This window comes from Drosophila sechellia, chromosome 2L, assembly GCF_004382195.2.
Source record: "Drosophila sechellia strain sech25 chromosome 2L, ASM438219v1, whole genome shotgun sequence".
NCBI classification, from domain to species: domain Eukaryota; kingdom Metazoa; phylum Arthropoda; class Insecta; order Diptera; family Drosophilidae; genus Drosophila; species Drosophila sechellia.
The window spans coordinates 4,356,318-4,376,498 of NC_045949.1; the positions used below are offsets into that span (position 1 = coordinate 4,356,318).

The 20,181-nt window shown below is 40.6% G+C and overlaps 4 protein-coding genes, 1 long non-coding RNA gene and 1 other non-coding gene across 8 annotated transcripts in view; 4 read left to right on the forward strand and 2 right to left on the reverse strand.

Annotated features, from left to right (window-relative positions):
* Positions 1-20,181, reverse strand: part of LOC6613339 — a 36,970-nt gene that overhangs the window by 14,091 nt on the left and 2,698 nt on the right. The gene's annotated exons all lie outside the window — the stretch shown is intronic.
* Positions 802-873, reverse strand: Trnaw-cca. Its single transcript has one exon. It is a non-coding gene; the product is annotated as a tRNA-Trp (tRNA).
* LOC116801530 lies at positions 7,565-8,492 on the forward strand. The gene is made up of 3 exons (XR_004362075.1): positions 7,565-7,790; positions 7,980-8,333; positions 8,384-8,492. It is a non-coding gene; the product is annotated as an uncharacterized LOC116801530 (long non-coding RNA).
* On the forward strand, positions 14,611-16,272 carry LOC116801525. 3 transcript variants are annotated; one of them, XM_032721752.1, is made up of 5 exons: positions 14,611-14,705; positions 14,797-15,743; positions 15,807-15,907; positions 15,966-16,089; positions 16,149-16,272. In XM_032721752.1, exons 2-5 carry the CDS (start codon positions 15,712-15,714, stop codon positions 16,249-16,251), a joined length of 360 nt encoding a protein of 119 aa, XP_032577643.1. In that variant the 5' UTR covers positions 14,611-14,705; positions 14,797-15,711; the 3' UTR covers positions 16,252-16,272. The 3 variants fall into 3 exon arrangements, with proteins under 3 accessions (XP_032577643.1, XP_032577647.1, XP_032577652.1); XM_032721756.1 differs by having other exon boundaries at positions 14,614-15,743; XM_032721761.1 differs by lacking the exons at positions 14,611-14,705; positions 14,797-15,743 and having other exon boundaries at positions 15,758-15,907.
* LOC6613341 lies at positions 16,281-16,858 on the forward strand. The gene is given in 4 exon segments (XM_032721771.1): positions 16,281-16,399; positions 16,451-16,475; positions 16,477-16,554; positions 16,663-16,858. Coding segments are annotated over 4 exon segments (309 nt in total). The 5' UTR covers positions 16,281-16,296; the 3' UTR covers positions 16,766-16,858.
* Positions 19,478-19,987, forward strand: LOC116801527. The gene is made up of 3 exons (XM_032721777.1): positions 19,478-19,525; positions 19,587-19,736; positions 19,791-19,987. The coding sequence occupies exons 1-3, from the start codon at positions 19,498-19,500 to the stop codon at positions 19,859-19,861; spliced, it is 249 nt and encodes an 82-aa protein (XP_032577668.1). The 5' UTR covers positions 19,478-19,497; the 3' UTR covers positions 19,862-19,987.

Sequence of the window (20,181 nt, forward strand, 5' to 3'; positions counted from 1 at the left end):
AGCGAAACGGCAACATATGCGGGGGCCACCTGTTGTTGTAGTTATTTCTGCAATCGCTGCTCCCCTCGCACACCGTTTCCGTCCCTGTCTGCCACTGCCTTTCATTTTGTCCCGCAGTTTTATTTCATTTCACTTTTCCATTCGCTTTGTTGGTTCTCAGACCACCCTCCGCCTTGATTTTCCCATTTTCCCAGCATTTTTCTAGCATTTTCCCCTATTTTCCTATTTTTTCATCTCTTTTATTTCGAGCTGCGTTGTTTTACGTTTTGTAATTGAATACTTTAAGTGATTTCTGCTTTGACTTTTCGCTGGTTAATTGACAAAAAACAAAACTAGTCTTAGCATAGGGCGCATCAACTTATTTTAGCTTTGAAAAGCGTCACTTAGGCGAATTGAAAAGATTTATTTGCAAATCAAATGAAAAGGTTTCCTAACAGATTCTCACTCAGAGGACCAGGGAGATCATTTCGGCCCACTGGGTTGTAAGTAGATGAGTAATTGGTGACATTGGTTTGATTTATTCGTTCGCTGGCAGAGGAAGCTGAAATGAATTCCCAGTAATTGGGCCAAAGTTAACGAAACAAATTCGTGGTAAATTAGAAATGTCCTTGATTTGCTTAATTTGAAAACAGCTTAGTGGGTAGATATCATCTGATAATTTATAAAAAAATAATGAAAAGAGTAATATAGGGATCAGTTTCCTATTAGTATTCAAATATATTTACTATAGTAACCCAATGTACTTGGCATTTCCTGCAGCTTACAAGGAATTAGTAATGTTTTGCAAAAAAAGTTCCGAACTGACCCCGACGTGATTTGAACACGCAACCTTCCGATCTGGAGTCGGACGCGCTACCGTTGCGCCACGGAGTCTACGTGAAAAACACCACCCGAAACAGAAATATAATGCTATATTGCTAATACTCGCGTGCCTAAAAATAATACCCTACTAAATAAAGTGTACCAACTTTTCCGTCGTTGTTGTTGTTGTTTGCAGCCGACGTCACTGCGTCCGTTCACTTTTACCGCCCCCCAATTCCCACCCACCCACAAATTAGTTTATCTCGTAAAATAAGTTGCTTTCGGCTTTGTGTTTGCCTTCAGCCAATATAATACCATTCACAATTCACTAGAATTTCTTAATATATTATGTATATAGAATGCATATGATGATTATATGTTTAATTTCTTGATGGAATATATATGACATAATATGTTTGTTCGTTACATTATGTATTGATAAATATAAAATCATAAATATAAACGCTATTAATGTAGATTAGATTAGAGCAGCCATGACGTCGACTGCGCTGCCAGTTTTAGTGCAGAATTATCAGCTTAGCCAACTTTTAGCGACTTTTGTAGGTCATAATATGAAACTGGTTTTGCATGCAGTTAGATCACTGGTAACTTGTTTGTAGCAGCAATCAAGCAATAGCCAACCAAAATCAATTTGCGAAATTCTACAATAACTTGGTCAGAGTACAGTAAAGTCACAATATAGTTTTCTTGCTTAATATAATTGCTTAGGCTATGGATGAGCTAATTAAAATTTGTTCTATTAGCACAATCACCAGGAGTAAACGTATATTCCAAGTGTTCAGGCAGATAAAAAATTATTTAATATCATCTCTTTAATGATTCCAGATTTCGCGCCGTACATTTCAAGCTTTTGAATATATAATTTACTCGCCAAAACATAAACATAAAAAGCTGATTGAGATCTCCAGTACGCCGAGTTCATGAAATACCAGAAAACACCTGAATTCATGGGAACTGGGCTCCTATTTATAGGTTCTTGATTAGTTCGCCCCGAACTTTCCACTGCGCACTTGAATATATTCGCTATAATGGTATTCAAGCGCAAATCCCCTGGGGAGCCACACGACCCATCCAGACCCGAAACATACCTCCTGACCCACGACCCCTGCCCTCACACACACGCACACGCACAAAACCATTCATGCTTATGGGGCACACTAATAAATACTCAACAGTTGCACATTTAAAAATTTCTGTGGAAAATGAGCGGCAAAAAGGGCCTGGCGAAAAGTGAAACTAAATAAAACGCGAGATATTCGTTTGGCCTTCAGTAGCTTAGTCGTAAGTTTTTGAATACCCAGGTAAGGTAATCCTAAACTATACGAAAATATGTAAATTAAATGAAATAAATTTTCCCTAAATAGCTTAACTATATAGTAGCAAAGCTAAACACTTCGTTGGAAATTAAACTGTTATAATCAGCTGTTTATTGTATATTATTTAAAGGATATGTCTTACTTCGATTCCTTATTTATGACCCGTCCTTTTAGGTTTTTTCTCAATTCAGACGCAAGCTTTTCCAGCTCGTCCTTTCAAAACGCCGTCTGTAATTGTGTGGTGCAGTGTGTGCGTGTGTGTGTGTGTATGCCATTCGTGTGCCCCTCCGCAATCCTGATTGTTTGTATGTGAGAAGCGCATGGAATTGCTAGCCAGGCGCTCAGATAGCGACGTAGGCGTCCTGGCAGCTCCACGTGGAGCAGGCCATCCTGGCGCAATGTGCAAATGTGGCGGGTAAAACGAGGAGCGCTGGGGTTTTGGGAGCCGTTGGGGCAGAGATGGCAGAGAGAGCACTCATTAATAAGTGAGCAGCAGCACAAAGAGAGACGGAGAACAGGACGAACAGGAGCAGGAATCAAGGATGAACACAAAAACACAGACACACACACACATACACATAAGCTCGCATAAAATCGGAGAGTTAATGGCAGCCCGGGTTTTTTGCTCAGTTAAGTAGTTACTACTGGGAGTTCCTGCATAAGCTCTACCTAATTCGTTTAAGGACAACGCATGTAGCTTTTGCTCGGCCACCCAAAAATCTGAAAAACCAAATTGCACGGATCCTGTCTAGCACATCCTGGCTGCCAGAGCGTCAAAAACAACAACAAATAAATGGGAAAATGGCAAACACTTGCGCCAAGTCCTTCTTACCAAGCAGACTTAAATGAAGTTACGATTTAGTCAGCTTTTGGTTAGTCATCGCATATGCAAATGTATGATTTCATGTCCTTGGCAAGAAAGGAGCAAAGTGAAGAGCAAATTAAGTAAGCATACAAATAGGGAATAGGGAATTTATTATTAAAGAAAATATAAATAAACGATTGCAAGAAGTATGCAATCGTGCTATATTACTTCAAGTAATTAACACCACATACTGAGTGCATAAAAAGTGGTTTGTTTAAATAAAACTTCATTAATGGCTCCAATAGAAATTTATGGGCGTGAAGCTTGTCACAACTAAAGATATGAGATATGGCTATGAAAATCTATAAATATTCGCGTGGCAATAAAAGTATGGTTAAGTGTGCGCCCACTCGTGGATAAATAAATCATCGCTTTCTAGCCAATTTGTCTTTGATAATCCAAATCAATTTAGCAGCCAAGTCAAGCACTCATAACTTTGCCCATCGGCACGCTGAGAACTTTGGCTCAACTTGGTTAAGTGGCTGGAATATTTCCCAAGGTGCTTTTCCACTTTTCCAATTTCATCCTTCGCTTTCGCTTGTTTACACCGCACATCCTGCATGTGTGGATGTGTCAACAGTTCTTCTTTTTTAATTAACTTTACAGCATCGACGGCAGTTGCACAAACTTATTTAATTAAATTTCGCCATTGAAGCAGCTAATTAGATTTTTAAAATGCCACCATTGTGCTTGCTCTTCATCTCGTGGTTGTTGTTCCTGCCTCGGATGTTAATGATGATGTTGTTATTTTGTTGGTGGCTCGTTGCTGCCTGTTTTTACTGCCCCGTGCTTAACATAATTTTTGGCGAGCTGGCCATAAAATAGTTACAATTATGTTTGCTCAGTTGGCTGCGGGCCGTTTTCGGTTCGGGTTCCCATTCAATTTTTTTTTTTTTTGGCCCAAGGACTCGGCGGATCCTAGCAAGCATAAATTTGCATAAATTTTGGGGCTCATTTTGGGGCGGCTGAGCGGCTGAAAATCGATACGAAATTTACAAGCGAATGGCAACAAATTAATATGATTAATTGGCACGTTGCTGGTGCGTGGCAGCCACCAAAAAGGGGAAAATAAAATTAGGGTCGACAACTAGGCGACGAAGTACCTTGCAACACAATGTGGTACCCTCCATTTACTTGATCTTAAATAAATAACAATTAATAAATACCCATTTAAAAATCTTTTAATCTATTGATGAAAATTCCTTTAAAATATTGTTGCTGATTTAGGCATATTACCGCCACAATCTAATTATTTAAGACATCGAAGGCGCTAATATACCCTGCTCTTTCTTCAATACCCTATGCTATTGTGGCCACTGGCATTGGGAGTTAACCTGGCTCTGCGATCTCACCTAGCACCCGACGTTCGCAGCACACAAAATCAGAGGGAAAAGCTCGCTGACAGCTGGGTTTTCCATTCGAGGTAGAGGTGGAGGTGGTGGGCGGCGTTTGAGGTTACGCGCGAACGGCAACTGGACAGAGGTGGGGCTACTGATTGACAGCAAGTGTAAAAATTGATGTCGGAGGTCAGTTGGGGCAGGGGTCACACGGCGGTCGTGGCAATTTGATAAAAAGTGTGTGCGCCCAAAAAGTGATTTCATTGGTTCAGTTTAACTGTGTGTTAAATTGACCAACAACTGCTGGAATAGAAAAATATCGAATATCGCACCATCCACGTTGAAGCAGGTGTAAAATCAATAGAGAATATATGTCGTAAATTCGAGCTAATTGTTTAATTGAGTGATTTGACCATTAATAAAATCAAGTGTATAAATGCAACGAATTGTAAAATGAAATATGAGTATTGTTTGTAAACCATAAACATAATAACAAAACTTACTTAAAAAGTTCGCGTTTAACAACGTAAAACTTGAAAAAAATATCCTTCTTCATATTTTTATTTTTTTTTTTTGCGAATAAAGATGATCTGCTTATTTTTCTCGTGCTTCTCGCCTACTCGAATTGTTTATTTTGGAAATGATTTAAAAAGAATTTCCCTCTTTCCAGGTGTCTGCTCATATAAAGCTTTATGCGAAAAATATATACAACGCTATTTCAGTTCTCCCAGAATTTCTGCGAAAAACTCATTAAAAACAGTTTGCCAAGCCATAATTAAATTTGCTTCAGCAAATTCGAAACCAGTAAAGTTGTCTTACTTTCTGGATTCTCTGAAATGGCAACGAAAGTTTGAATCTGCGGATCCCAATCGGCCATTTATCCCGAAAAGTTGCCAAGCGAGTATTTTTGCATAACATTCGGAATTAATTCAAACCAAGCTTTCGGCATAGTGAACTCAATAATTGCGCTTATTAAATATTTAAGAGCCAAATGCGGCCCGAGAAGAGACAGGAGCAGCAACAGGCAGGCGGATACAGACAGGACTTTATATAAGCAAGGACGAGCGTGGCCAGGATGTTGGCTGGTTGGCTGGATGGCAGGCGCAACTATAAAATTCATTGAGAGCAAAGTAAGGCGCAAACTAAAGCAACAAGTTATGCAATGCCACGGGGGAGGCAAAATGCGAAAAGGGGGCCGTGATGTCGTGCCGTGTAAGCGTCACTTAAAATGAACCGAAGCCGTTGCTAAAACGTGCTCCGTGCGCACTTGAAACAAGAACAGATTTAAGTGCACGCCCCGCCACACCCACACACACCCAAACATATACCCACATTCACGTACACGTTCACATTCAGCCAAGGCTGCTCCGATATTTTTGTCACTAAGCATTGGGACCTCCTGCTCCGATCCGCCTGCTGACAAACACTCGGGCGTATACGTAATCTGGCTGCGAGGGCGGGCCAACGGGGCGTATACGTGCGCGTGCTTAAATGAATGTGCTACTCTGTGTGCGATAAGAAGCCGTTCTGGATCTCTGGGTCTGGTTCTGGTTCTGGGTCTGGGTACCCGATAATGATGAGTATCATTAACTGCCTGCTGTTGACATTAAGTTGCCTGGCCCCATTGTCCTTAAATTCCCCCTAAATTGTACCGCACCTCCGATCCCTTGTTGTGCACTTTAAGGCGATTTTCCACACCGCCCTCAACCTTGACGGACGCTTTTTGCAATTCTCTCAATTTTCCCTTTATGCCAGCCATTTTGTGACATTTCCCGTTTTGGATAAACGCATTTCGCGCAGCCTTCGTCGACCAAATAAAAAGTCATACGCAACCTTTGACACTTTTGCAATCAAGGCAGCAAAATGCCCAGCAAATGCACCTGTGTGGGTGTCATTGTGGCAAGCGAAAAATAAAAAGGACTCTCAGAGAAGCTTTGGGTTGCATAAATGCATTATGCTGAGCTCACATATTTTCCCCTCCATCTGCAGGAGAAGCTCACTTCTTTAGTTTGCAAAAGAAAACATACTTTGTACAAGTTTATAACATCACTTTGAGTCCAGCTGGCTACTGACATAATTCTACACTTTTAAGATTATGATCTTGAGCACACTTCACACTATGAATGAGAATGGTATTTTCATCTGGCATATGAAATGTTAAGGATTATTATTGCGGGCATTTTCAAGTGAAACACAGCTGCACAATAATTCCTTTCGAAATATGAACAAAATATTCAACGAAATTATAAATATTTGACAAAGCAAATAAATCAAAATATTATTATAAATCTAATACAATTTTATTTAGCAGAATGATAATTTATTTACCACTTATCCTATACTGCTAATTTAATTAATTTTTAATGTAGCTCTCAGTAAATATTTAATATTTAGGCCGAACTATGCCATTTAGACTGTTTTTCGCTAAGCCCGAGGCAATTTGAGTACAACAATTGGAGAAATCAACCAGAAATGCGGTGGTGCAAATGCCGAGCAGTGGAAATAGACCAACTATCAAACCGCATTTGTTGGCTTTGGCTTAACGCAGTTCTATCGATTTGCCATGCCAGTTATGCTGCACGCACACACACAAGCAGACACGAATACATAGAACCTCACACACACACACACACACAGATTCGCTGATGGCTTTGCCGCTTTTGGTCTGTTTTTTCAGGCTGCCTCTATTTTTTCCAGTCATTTCCTTTCATGCTGCCATTCATTGATATATGTGAGCTATATATGTGTGTCCTGCGTTTGTGCCGAATATCAAGGCAAAATTTCCGACTCTGCCAGCTGCAAACTGCACTTGCTTGGCAGAGTTTACACGGTTATCTGATAGCTTAATTTGATTTGCTGCTCACAGATACTCACTGGCACACAAAAGAACTTGCACTTGCACCCAAACAATGCCACTTCCTGTCCCTGTATCCCTTTTCCCGCCTGTGGTTTCCACTCTCGATTGGCGCTGCCTTTGATTTTCATTTCATTTTCATTCCTCCGTGCAACCATTTTCGGTGAAATTTTTCATAGCATACTTTTGGGAGTATCGAGTACCTGCTTTCTAGCAAATCATTGGCAAATGAATGCATTTGAGTACACATTTCGTGTTGCCAGGAGTGTACTTAAAGCAATGTACATGTCTATCAGAAAACTAGCTAAGCCATTTGCTTGTTGTCAAGGATTAGTTAGCCTGAATAAAATAATCAAGATTTGTAGTTAGCTGCATAAATTTCGGAAATTTATTCAATTCCAAACAAGTCTGAATTTCGAGTTATATAGAGTCTGCATAAAGTTTATTACACATTTATTTCGTGCCATTTTCACGTGGCCATGCCACGCAGTTCGCAGCTTTAAATTAACATTTTTAATTAAAAACAGAGCCGAAGAGACTGGCAGACAGACAGGAGAACAGGCAACAGAGCGCGCTGCACGTGGCGTATGAGTGATGTGAGTTTGGGCCTCAGCTTGGATGTGGGCGTCCATCACCTGGATCATTTGTTTCGCTGCCGGAAAATTATTCTCGGCTATTAAGCGTGTATACAATATGGCAGATGGCTTTCAAGATCCCTTTAAATATATTTCCCCTTATTGCTGGGCATAAATTATTGAAATGGCATTTCCATTTGTTGTTTCCAGCTGTCCTCTGCCACGTGTCCATAGCCCATTTACAAGTCCGTCTGCTGCATGCACGCACATCCGGTCATCGAACGTGCCGCCCATGGTCTCCTACCCGTTTCCATTTCACCGCGATGGCTTTGGGTCCGCAGCCTTGAGCAACTGACCCACAATTACAATCGCCGGGGAAAGATAATTGAGAGACGGCGGAGGGTGATTAATTACATCTTCGAAATCTTCGAGAAACCATGTAAATGAAGGACGCAGTGGTTAAGGAGCGGAGCTTACAGCCTTCGAAAATTAAGAATGGACTTAAGAATGAAGGTACTACATAGTAGCAATAACAGCGAAGTATAATCATGGTTTAGCCCTAAAGTATGGTAAAATATGTGTTTTTGTGCTTCTAACAAATTCTAAAATTCCAGCACCTTAATCGACATTTCTTGCAACTTTATACCTAGCATCTTTCATGTTTGCAAAACAGCCACTCTCCCTCTCTAAAAATGTATGTACATAAAAAATAAACATTACTTATGCTGGACACGTTGCCGTTGCCCGTTGACGGTGGGCTTTTGTCGCTGCAATCGAAGAGCTCGCCCGTTCGCCAGTTTCACCTGGTCGTGCGCATTTCCCTGCGTTTGGGTTATCGTTTACCTGTCTGTACAGGTGAGAGCCTGCGGGCGGGAAAGTCAGAGGCGATGGCGATAAAAGCACGCATACAAACAGGCGCGCACAACACATCCACATTCAAATTGTTTGGGTCCTGGCATTGGCAATTTGCTATCACAGTGCTCTGTGGAAATCGCAAATTGAATACGAAATTGAACTTTCGCCTTTGGGAGATGGGGGTCATCGGAAATTTGCCATAATTGCATTGAATGTCGATGACATTGAGCACAGGAAGCAATTGTAGCAGGCTCGCGATGGAAAAATCTCAATAAAATAGAACATATCACGAGGGCCAACTGTGATCTGTGACTAGCAACTTATTTGTGGCAGTGTAGCGCAAAGGAATCCATTCTTATCGCCTCGCATCAGACACAATCAATAAACATCGCGTATACGCAGCGTGGCCTGCGAACAAACACGGCGCACAATTCATAAATGCCACGCCTGGCTGGCTCACCTGGCCGGGCTGAGCAGTTTTTTTTCTTTTTTTTAACGGATCAATATTTCCCAGCAGCAGCACAGCCCTTGGCTAAGACGTTGACGTGGCAGCTGTGTGTCCTTGCAAGGACAATTGTGTCGCCACGTCCCGCCTCCTTGTCCCACATTTCTGTCCTGCGAATGTGTGAATTTGATTTTTTCTTACTGCTTTACTGCTTTCTGTTTTTTTTCTTTTTTTTTGGGTGCCAAGGCCCGACAAAGGACTCGGCTTTGACCCGGTCCCAGTTTTGGGATTCCACTCTCAAGTGGCAATTAGTGGGCCATGCCACGTGCCGCAAAATCAGCCAAAAATGTCAATGAATACACTTAAAATATATTCATTTGCCGAATGCTTTGATTTTAATTCAATAACTATAATTGTAATTTGGAATGCCAAGAGAGAATGGCATTTTTCCAAATAGTATAGACGTTTACCTTGAACGTTACCAATCAGAAGACCCAAACAAATCGAAATCATTTAACGAACACCAATGTAAATATCATCATCATCATCGGCCAGCAGCTAAAACAACAGAGAAACATGTTAAAATAGGCCACATTGTTTACGAATTGAGAAAACTAATGGCGTTTAAATTACAAAAGTTCAATTTATGTCCAAAGGCTGCAAATGCCAACGAAATTCCAATTCGAAGCGGAAAGAAGATGTCAAACGCGAGATAAAAATAAATGCAAGACTAAATAGGGGTATTTTAAATTTAAATAAATTAAGATACCGATTTAAAACAAAAGAATATATATTTTTTAAACGTTTACATATATATGTAGTTTCAAAATAGGAAAATATTTGCTCCAAAATGAGCAGTGCATTCAAGGTGTGGTATCTAAAACGGCAACCGCAACGTTTCGCCAACCGCAAATGTTGAAAACGTCTGGCAAAAAATTGGCTCAGCTTTGATTAATTAACTTAAAACAGCTATTGACATACGTGTGAGACAAAAACAAACACAGCCAGAGGCCAGCAGCACACGGACATTGGCATTGGCATAAATTTAATTGAAACGGTGCCACTGCAGTTGCACCGACTGTCCATTAATGAACTGGGCCACCACCGAGTGTCCACATGCTGGATGACGGGGATCGGAGGAGGTGCACAGCCAGATATACATATATCTTTTTGTTCTGGACATCCCCGACTATATGGACATGCCTTAATACGTATGGCAAACGCTTCTGCGCTGGCTTGTTCAACTAGCAAACAATTAATGAAAACGGCAAATATTTATCCGATCAATATGTGGTGGTCGGTCAGGGAAATGCTCATGGTCAGCAATAAAAAAACCATTAAACAAATATTTTCAAGTGATTTTAATTCAAATTTGGATTGGATTCAGCTGCCTGAAAGTCTAATGGAATTGAATTGCCAAATAAAATACTAGGATGCTTATTCAAAAACTTGTCTCCTAACAAAATATGTTATTAATATTTCTTTGTTTTCTTGAAAAATCAGGCAGTGGTTGTTCTATTTCTGAGGCATTTCTATTTTAATTTTGAGTATGTGTTAAAAGCATTTTGGATCGATTGGGCTTCGAGTCCATTAGGCAGCACTACTGACAGTTCCTGAGAGCCCATGGCGCGTAATTGTTTCGTTTCGCATTGTTTGAATTTGGTTTTGGCTTTGTTTTGGTTTTTTGTGTGCAGGCGCCTAAAAATAGCCAACAAATCGGCACGAGCACGTTGTCTATATGAATACATGTGTACAAGCCAAACAAACGGGCCAGATTCGTATACTATACTACATATTGGGAAGGCATTTAGCTGATGACTACACACATAAAAGTGAAATTGACCAAAGGCAGCAGAGGCGAGCCCAACGAGCCATCAAAATTGAATGTGAATCGAAATCTGGCTCCTCGGGTTTCTCAGGGGTCTCGTATGGGGACCAGGTCCTGGCCTCCAGAACTGGAATCCTCTCGGTGTCCACCTTTCCAGGTTTCTTGGGCTCTGGGCGTTGATTGGCCAGCCCACATGCAAAAGTCAATGGCAGACAAAGTTCCGGCCACCTTGGGGCGTTCTGCCCTTTGCCAATCATTCGCAGGGTCAGAACAAACAAAATAAAAGGCGAAAAAAATTAAATAAAATCCCACTGAAACCGAACTAGAAGCCCATTAACTGCGCTCGAGTGGATAACCTTTTTGTTTTCATTTTAACTTTTTTTTTTGGGCACCGACTTCGAGTGGAATTTTTAATTGCGTGAAGGAAAAATGTTCGGCGATGGAGGCTCAAAACTCATTTCAAAGAAATCACTTCCTTCGAGAAAGGTTCGGGTTCGGAAAAATATTACTGGCGCGCATCCTTCGCGTCCTTGACCACCAACTTGTTAGCCTTGCGCCTTCATGGCCAGCAAAACAAAGCCAGGTCGACCGGCACTGTTCACAAATTCGGTGGCGAAGTAGCTAAAGGTGATATCATAATATAAATAACAATCACGATATTATTAAGTCATAAGATATGTACTCTAATTATTATTTCCAACATTCAGTTCATTACTTTCGAGCTAATTACTTCCTGAACACCTTTTTTCTCAGTGTAGTGGTAGGGCATGGGCGCTGCGAGCCGTGCCACCAAGTGCTGCTTTGCATTTAATTACGCTTAAAAATTAATTAATTTCTTTTTTGTGCGGAGTGACTCGGGTCTCGACTCTCGAGTCCTGAGACATAATCAAGCTGCCGCTGCCAAAGAGGACTTTAGTGGCGGCGTCGCCACCGACGCCTTAATGTATGCTACATTGCGGCCACTTTTATCTGCTTGGCATTATCCTTGTACTTGATGCTGGGTGGTTGGGTGGTTGGGTGGTTGGGCGGTGCGCACTTGTGTGTCTTAAATAATTCAACAAGCGCAGTTTCGCGGTTTCCACCAGCAGCAGCAAAAACAACAGCAGGGCGCCAGGGCAAGTCAAGCATTGTTAAATGCCAAGGATAAATTCGCAGGTCTGGGTTAATCCGAACTGTTTGGTCACACTCACACAGTCTCACACACACACACACACACAGACAGATAGCAGCCACAAGTCTATTATCCTGCGACTTACAACGTTTTGATATCGCTTTGATTCCAGATAAAAAACTCCTTAAAACAAATGGAAGGAGTTGGAAAAGGACATAGCCCTTGTGAAATTCGTTTAAATATTTTAAGAGCCTAATTAATTAAGTGAAAATTTTATTACAGAACAGAAATTAGAACCAGTTGAGTGTATTTTAAAATGTTAATCAATCTCAACCTTTAAATGTCTTTGGGAATTAATTACTCACTAACTTGCCCGAGTATAATACACCTTTCTCGAATGCAACTCACCTGCAAATAAAGGAAAAGAATATTGTAAATTATTTTCTCATTTTCTGATTTTTTCTAACAACATATTAGAAGGGTTCTTCTGAGTTCCAAAATCACACACAAAATTATTTATGGCTGAAAAGTGCATTTCTTTTCTCCCCCTGCACAGCTCTCAAATTGTTTATAATTGGGTTTTCCTCAGTCGATGCCCCTGCATTTTTTGGACACAAAGCAGAGATCTATTTTCGAGAGTATTTCGTTGCTCGAAGTGAAACAAAGGCTAAGCGGTTTATAGACTGCAATTGCAAAGGCAAATTTTAATAACTCAGTGTGCTGCTGTGAGGAACAATAGCAGCAACTGCAACACGACGAGCAAACAAACAAGCAAGCTGGAAAACTGGAAAACCGCATTTTCAAGGTCGTTTGCAGTGGATGCTGCAGTTGTTGCAGCCTTTGCTTGGGCCATAAAAAATGCACACGAAGAATAAAATGCTATTCTTAAATCTAAAAAAAGAAACATGTAAGAATTTTAGTTGTTATTTCTAAGTGTAGTTCTAGATGCAACATTTCAACAAATTAACATAAAATTTCCTGTGTAGAATTTACTTTGAGCACACAGGCTAATAAATTTGAACTTGAAAAGGCTAAATTTTAGTGAGTGTAACGGATTCGGTTGTTCTTCAGCTAAAATTTTGTTTACTGCACTTTATTCACTCAGTGTGTGTGCATTGTGTTTGAAATTTTTAGTTGTTTTTCGTTGGTTTATTTTGGGGCCATGAATTATTCAGTGAAGCATAACGCAATTGAATATTTCATATTCGCAATGCATTAATATATATAATTCGGCTAACAAAGTGTAAAGTACTGCAAATTATTGCTACAATGTGTGTTTGTTCGATTCGAATTGGGTAAACAGTGCGTATACTTATTATGAATGAAATTGCGTCCGTAATTAGAATATATATTTAATTTGATTGAGAAATACATATGATTGGAGTGCTTATTATGACGTCAGAAATGCAAACAGATTTATTTCTCGGAAAATGTAATTTCGTCGAGAATTCTTTTCCTCTTGTTTGGCCCAGCAAAATGATTTTCTTTCAGGTGAAAACTGAAAGCAAACTTTTCCGCCTGACCTTCAGGTTACACATGCCTACGCCTAAGTCATATCTGTTTTCTCAACTATAAAAAATACATGCGTGGAAAGCTAGAATTACAAAAACACACACATAGCTGCAGCCGTAAAAAATGCGTGTGTTTGGATGAATGACTTTGGCTAAAAGCATTCCTTGTATCGCATATATATATATATTTCTCGCCCTTTTTTTCGAATCTTGCTGCCAGCAAACGTAAATAAATGCCGAATAAAACACATGGCCGTTGGCCTTTTAACGCAGACGTTTCACTGGGAGACTGGGACAGGAAGCAATTTGTATGCGAGTGTGTGTCCAAATGCCCAGTTGCCCAGGTGGGCAGGTGAGGTGGCGAACAGGTGAGCAGGTGAACTGGTGAATTGGTGAGCACCTGGGGTCAGCGGGCGGGCGTCACAAGAATTAAAAGCGCCCAAAAAGTAGAGCAATAAAATAAAGCATTTCGCTTGTATCTCATTCACTTTGATATGGACTTTAATGTCATTGAAATTATAATGATGTGTGTTTTTATGTGCGACCATAAAAAAGGAGCCAAAATCCAGCCAGAAGTCGCAGACTCGATAGCCATCTCTGTTTGAAGGCCTCAGGACACCCAAAAGTAAAAAGGGAATACTTGAACGCTTCACCGCCTCTAATTCCCAAAAAAAAAACGAAAAAAATATATATAGAATATATATATAAATATAAAAAAATAGAGCATGCCTGGCCGAAAGTTGACCCTTATTTCTGGACACCTCACCTCAATCGAGGCCCATTCCAACTCACAGCAAAATGCGTTCACCTGGCCAATTTGTTATTTATGCCACATATACGTGTTGATATATATATGCAAATACCTTAGCCAAATGCGCGTGTACATGCTTCTATTGCTCTATCGATCGAAACAATTTTTGGCCTTTATGTATGCCAAAGCGGAAACCGGAATTCGTTGGCTCAGGTGTAGAGAATGATGTGGAAAAAACATAGAGGGCTACAGCCGAAATGGAAATTCCAATAATTGGTATAAACTATTTTTCTAGGTAGCAACATCTGAAATAAGTTTTGGGCCCAAAATACAAAAAGTATTTTGTTTGAATGAATCGAAATCATAGCAGTTCTTGAAATCAAGTCATTTTTCCCTTAGATTTTATATGCATCAGCCATTATTTTTGTAATTTTGGTATGTAATTCTTTTGCTAAACGCATTTAAGACGATTACAATTTCAAAGGGCTACTAAAACACTCTAATACCCTCGTTTTCTTCGCTTAAGCCATCCACTGCTCGGCGGGAAATTCAGCTTGGAGTGGGTCGGTTAATTAGCCAACCACTGGGGTCGAGATGAGTTCATTGAAGTGTATATTTCAGGCCCAGCTGAGGCCACTCGATTCAATTAATTTCAACTGGCGAACAATGGAGGTCGCTTGCTAATTGGCCAGCCAGCCGGAGGAAAGGTAATCAAAACAGCACACCAGCTAGAATCGCATTTACTTGGCTCGCTGCTGGGTGACCCCAAAAGCAGACCAAAGATATGTGATTGAGTACACAGCTGCATCAATTAGGTGGCCCACAAATTTGTGGATTCGAATGGATTTGGCTTGGGTCGCACCGACTGTTGGCCCAGCAACAATCACAATTTACGAAAGACAAAGGACAGACGGGCCAATAAACCAACATTTACATTCTCCCGTAGAAGGGCAGAAGGGTCGAAGGGCAGAGGACTTGATACTCTGGAGACAGCGTCAGTTAATCGAATTATGCAACTACATCAACAGATGACACACAAGGCGAATGCAGCGGCAAATAAGTGCATTAACATATTCGATAACTTCATCAGCATATCCCCAGCATATCCTCGCCGCCTGTCTGTCTGTCTGGCTGCATTTTAATTAAAATGCGCATATGGAATCGACAGCGAGGCTGGGCAGGAATGGCACTTTATGGCCAGACAGCTGGGAAAATCGAATCTTTCAGTCAAATTTCCTGCAAAAGCCAACAGCGACAAACACACACAAACAGGATCAGGATGAGGATGCCGCAGTGCAGAATTTCCACTATCCTGGCAGTAATTATAATGATTCATGGCGTTTTGGCTGCCAACATCAATTACGAAATCTTTGCCGATTACGGTGAGGCATATGAGTCGTATCCATACCATTGAAAAGTATTTAATAACCGACTTTACACTATGCTTAAAATTTTGGGCTTACGTTTTGCAAAGTACGTCAAATCTAAAGTAAATTATAAAAAATATACATTAATATATTAAATACATGAAAGTAGCTTTATGGCCGCGAGCACTTGTGTCCTTTTGGCTATGCTCCTGTGGATCCTTTTTGCCGCGGTCCAGTCGGCGGAATGGGCGGACATCCACTACGATCCGAGTGAGTGCAGACAACCGCAACTGACAACTCCACTTAAAGCTCCAATTTCCATCCGCAGACCATCCTGGTAAGTGCACCATCAACCCGGGTCTCGTCCTCAATCCGGGGGTTAGCATCAAGGATCCCACGCACGAGTGCCGCAAAATCTTGTGCGGCCTCAACGGACGTGTCGTTTACCACAGGTGGGTGGCTTACTTTTGCGAAGGACTGAAATGCTAACAGCCCAATTGTCCATTGGCAGCTGCGGAGTGAGCATCCTGTCGCCTCCTTGCCGCTACGGTGACTACATCAATCCGGATCTTCCCTATCCTGACTGCTGCAGCAGAACCCTACTTTGCAACTAGGCAGGCCGATCGTTCGTTTTCAATTTCTATCGAAATCTGTGCAAAATGTCGTTTGTTCCAGAGACCTTTATTATTTATGGCTTTTTATGGAGCTTGGTGGTTTTCCCAGCTTTCGCTAATATTTCCATCAACAACTACGGGGATTCAGGTAACTTAAATACATTAATTTCCAGATTTGAGTCTATAAAAATCATTTCAGCCTATCCCCATCGCTGTGTTCTCGATGGGTCAGACATTTCGCCTAAAATCCCTGCACTGCACCTTAATTTTGTGCATTGCCGATGGATATGGAATGCAGTTTACGTAAGTAATAACCCTTTTTTAGGCCAAAAAAAATCCATGAACTTTAAGCCAAAATAGTGAAAAAATCATGCTATCTTAAATTTTCTAATTGTTTGTCCATTTATAAAGGTGTGATAAAAAGGAACCACCAGAGCACTGTCACTTCACGGATTATTTGAATGGGGATGCCAATTATCCAGATTGCTGTAACCGCAAACTTGAGTGCGACTGAAATTTCTAGTTAAAAAATGTGTTTAAAATTAGGTCAATGTGCATTTTTCGAAAGTAACCAAGCATCTAAAAAAAGGTTATGAATAAATCAATTTTAGACACAAATTATGGGTATCAGTTTTATAACCAGCTAGCTAAACAGATTTTATAGGTTTTATTTTTTCTTGCTCCTTGGCGAGTTGCTGGTCGAGATTTATGGAACGCTGGCCAAGGAACCAGATCCGGATGCGGACCGTGACCTTCAATTGCTCAATGGCTTCCCGGGGGCATGGAATTGGATTGGGAATGGGAAGGGGCCGGAAAGAGCCGGAAAGATAAAAGAGCGGCGTGGAGAAATTGAAACCACAGCAACAACACTAATTGACATTTGAATGCGACTGTGGGCCAGATTAAGCCCCGGCTGCATTGCGGGTCAAATGTGACGACCTCGACAGTTGCTCCCAATTGCACAGCCATCTCGGTTTAAGGCCAATTGCCCCCCGATACCCCGATCTCCATCCCGTGTCCAGCCAGCATTTTTGCACAGCCGTGTAATTTTCCACAGCCTGCGAATGCAATCAAAGTCGCATCTCAATTATGTGATCGATTGACGCCGAACAGTTGTTCGCTGTCCACTGTTTAATTATTCAATTCGATTTACAACCATCAAATCAACATTTAGTGACAGAGATGCGCAGTTGCAGATTATGGTTTTTGAATTAAATCGCTGATTAATTTAATTGATTAAATAGTAAACAAATGTTAAACAGGTGGTTAGATTTGTCTAAATTATTATATATATTTTTTTAATTTTTTTATTTACACTAGTATATTATTTAGTGCACCTCTTTCTCTTATCTAAAACGCAAATCAGCACGATAAGAGGTGCTTTAGCTAATCCGCAAAACAGAAATTAATTCGGTGGCCGTGTTAAGCGCATTTAACTGGAACTAATTTGCGCAGGTGTATGTATTGACAGCGGATTAAATTTAAACCTACACGCATACCATTTGGCAGTTTTCCATTCAAATTTACGCTGGCTAATCAGACGTCCTGAAATGCCTTCGATTGTGTAGGAATTTCCACGAGTGTGTGAGTGTGGCTATTAACCCAAATTCGAGTGGAGGACCGACAAGAAAAACACGCCACAAAAGTTCCGATCCTGCAAGGACTAACTGGGCAAAGAAGTCGGACATTCTTTGTTTGCCCAACCGAAACTTGACCATTGTGCCGCAAAGTTTCGAGAAATGTTGGAGAAATGTAGGAGAAATTTACACAGAACGGGGACCGCAGCTGGTTTTTAGTCGCATGCGAGAAACGCCGGACTCAGCATAAAAAGTGAATATTACACTTTTCTTCCTTTTTTTGCCCACTTTTTGTGGCGCTTTTTGGGGTAGAGGGCCAAGTTAAAGCCTTGTGAAAACACATGTACATACAGCATTTATAAATTGGCAGGGAATGGTGACCTCTCCGTGTGCGAAAGGTGAAGGTTACCTTGGGTGTGGATGGGGATGTGGATCTGGATGTTGGCCAGGCTACAAATGTGTACATAAACGGAAACTGAAATAAAAGTCGGCGCAGAAGAGGCGAAAAATTCGGGGGGCTCAGAAACTCAAATTCAACCGCCGCACGGCATATAAAATGTAAAAGGTGCAAAGGAGCAGCTAAAATATGCAAACGCACAAACACTCGCTCCTTTTCACAATCCATATATACCCACATCCACTTGGGCTGGAAAATCTCAAGCTCCTCGAATGGCGAACTACAGACAAACCTTATTTATTCATTACGTTTCACGCGCTGTCTTTGGTTGACTAAAAAAAAAAAGAAAAGAAAGCCTCCATTCACAAAAGCTAAAACGAGATTTTGAATTCCCGGCTTAATTTAAAGCTGCTCTAAAATTTTTGAAATATTTATACGCTTTACTCTAGTAATACGCTGAAATAAATGAGCTGTAATTTAATTTATTTATTTCCCAAACTAAATATCAATAAACATTGTTTAAATTTTTTATATAAATTCCTTTTTTCAACCCCTTATAGTCTACTACCACAAAATGTACAGTGTTCAATTCGAATGTCAATCAATTCTAGTATTGCAATGCCATAAATCAGATTATTCGCGGAAAATGACACGCTTTTATATGCGAAATCAATAGAGTTGTCATATTGTCACGGATCTGCGCCATAAAATACTATTATTTCCACAAATTTGTACATTCTTATCGCTTTACCATCTAATTTTCAGTGGCTGCGAGAAGTGGGAACTCTACATTCTACATGGCTCCCAAAAATATCCTCTGAAATTGAATTTTTCTCCTTCAATGCTCGGTTTTTTTTTTTTTTTTTGTTTGCCTGAGAGGAGTGTGCGAGTATCCTTGTTGTCCTTCTTGTTTTGTTACTCGAATGAGTCTGAGTGTGTGTATGCAAAATAAATTATGAGCGTAAGGCACTGCGGACTGTTGCTCCTGTTTTACGAGCTGTTGCCAAAGATGGTTGCCATAAAAATGTTTCGGAGGTCGGGCGAATTTTATTCGCCATGATTTGTAGTAGTAACCTAATGTAATGTTGGCCATGAATTATGAACGAGACACTTTCTGACCCATCTGCTTTTTTGTTACTCAATTGGAAAGCCTGCATTGTTATAAAAAGCATAGTTGAATACATTTCATGCTTGAATGCATTGCATCTCTATTTATAAATTAGTAATGCCAATTTCTCAGGCATAACTCAGTCGACTCGCACGGTTAAAAAAATGAAGTTCCTCTGGCTGCTGTTAGTGGGTAAAAAAGAGAAACAGCACACATACTTTTTGTTACCTAAAAATATTCCTATAAATAAAAGGCGTTGTTGCCGGGCAACCTTGTGATAAGCTCTGTCCCATCACAGATAACTTCGGATGTGTCAGCAAGGACAATAAATGCTTTTATACCGTTCGCAATCCATGTATTTTGAAGGCCATTAACTGCTATCGGAAATCGAAGAGCTTATCTGGTAAATATCGATCAAAATTGCTAACAATAAGTGGCGTACACTTTTTGCTTTTAGCTCTGAAGCCCATTTTGCGCAGCAAGTGCACCAATAAGGAAGTTCCAGTTTGCGATAATATCAATAAATAGTTACATTGATGTATAAATATATACATAAACTATAAAATTTCACTATTGATTATGGCTCTTAGCAAACAAAAATCGCAGCTAAATCCAATAAAGGTGTGTAGTGCATAGAATTTGGAAACCAAGTTACGTATACGCCCCGTTTTTCCCTTCCCTCGGCGCACAAAAGTAGGCAACATCATGGCCATTAGCCAGTAACTAGTTTAGCTGTAATAGCCGGTCACTGTTGTCTAATTATAACAAACTGTTGCCATTACACGCCCATTATGCCACGCCCAGTCTGCAGAGTGTCCATATTTATGGGCGCGTTTGGGGTGTTAGCT

Excerpts from the sequence above, each read along its gene's own strand:
- LOC116801525 (XM_032721752.1), top strand. The coding sequence starts at position 15,712 with ATGCTTAAAATTTTGGGCTTACGTTTTGCAAA. Across the intron at positions 15,744-15,806 it reads TTGGGCTTACGTTTTGCAAA|CTTTATGGCCGCGAGCACTT; the intron begins GTACGTCAAATC and ends ACATGAAAGTAG. Across the intron at positions 16,090-16,148 it reads GGACGTGTCGTTTACCACAG|CTGCGGAGTGAGCATCCTGT; the intron begins GTGGGTGGCTTA and ends GTCCATTGGCAG.
- LOC116801527 (XM_032721777.1), top strand. The coding sequence starts at position 19,498 with ATGAAGTTCCTCTGGCTGCTGTTAGTGG. Across the intron at positions 19,526-19,586 it reads CCTCTGGCTGCTGTTAGTGG|GCGTTGTTGCCGGGCAACCT; the intron begins GTAAAAAAGAGA and ends TATAAATAAAAG. Across the intron at positions 19,737-19,790 it reads GAAATCGAAGAGCTTATCTG|CTCTGAAGCCCATTTTGCGC; the intron begins GTAAATATCGAT and ends TTTTGCTTTTAG.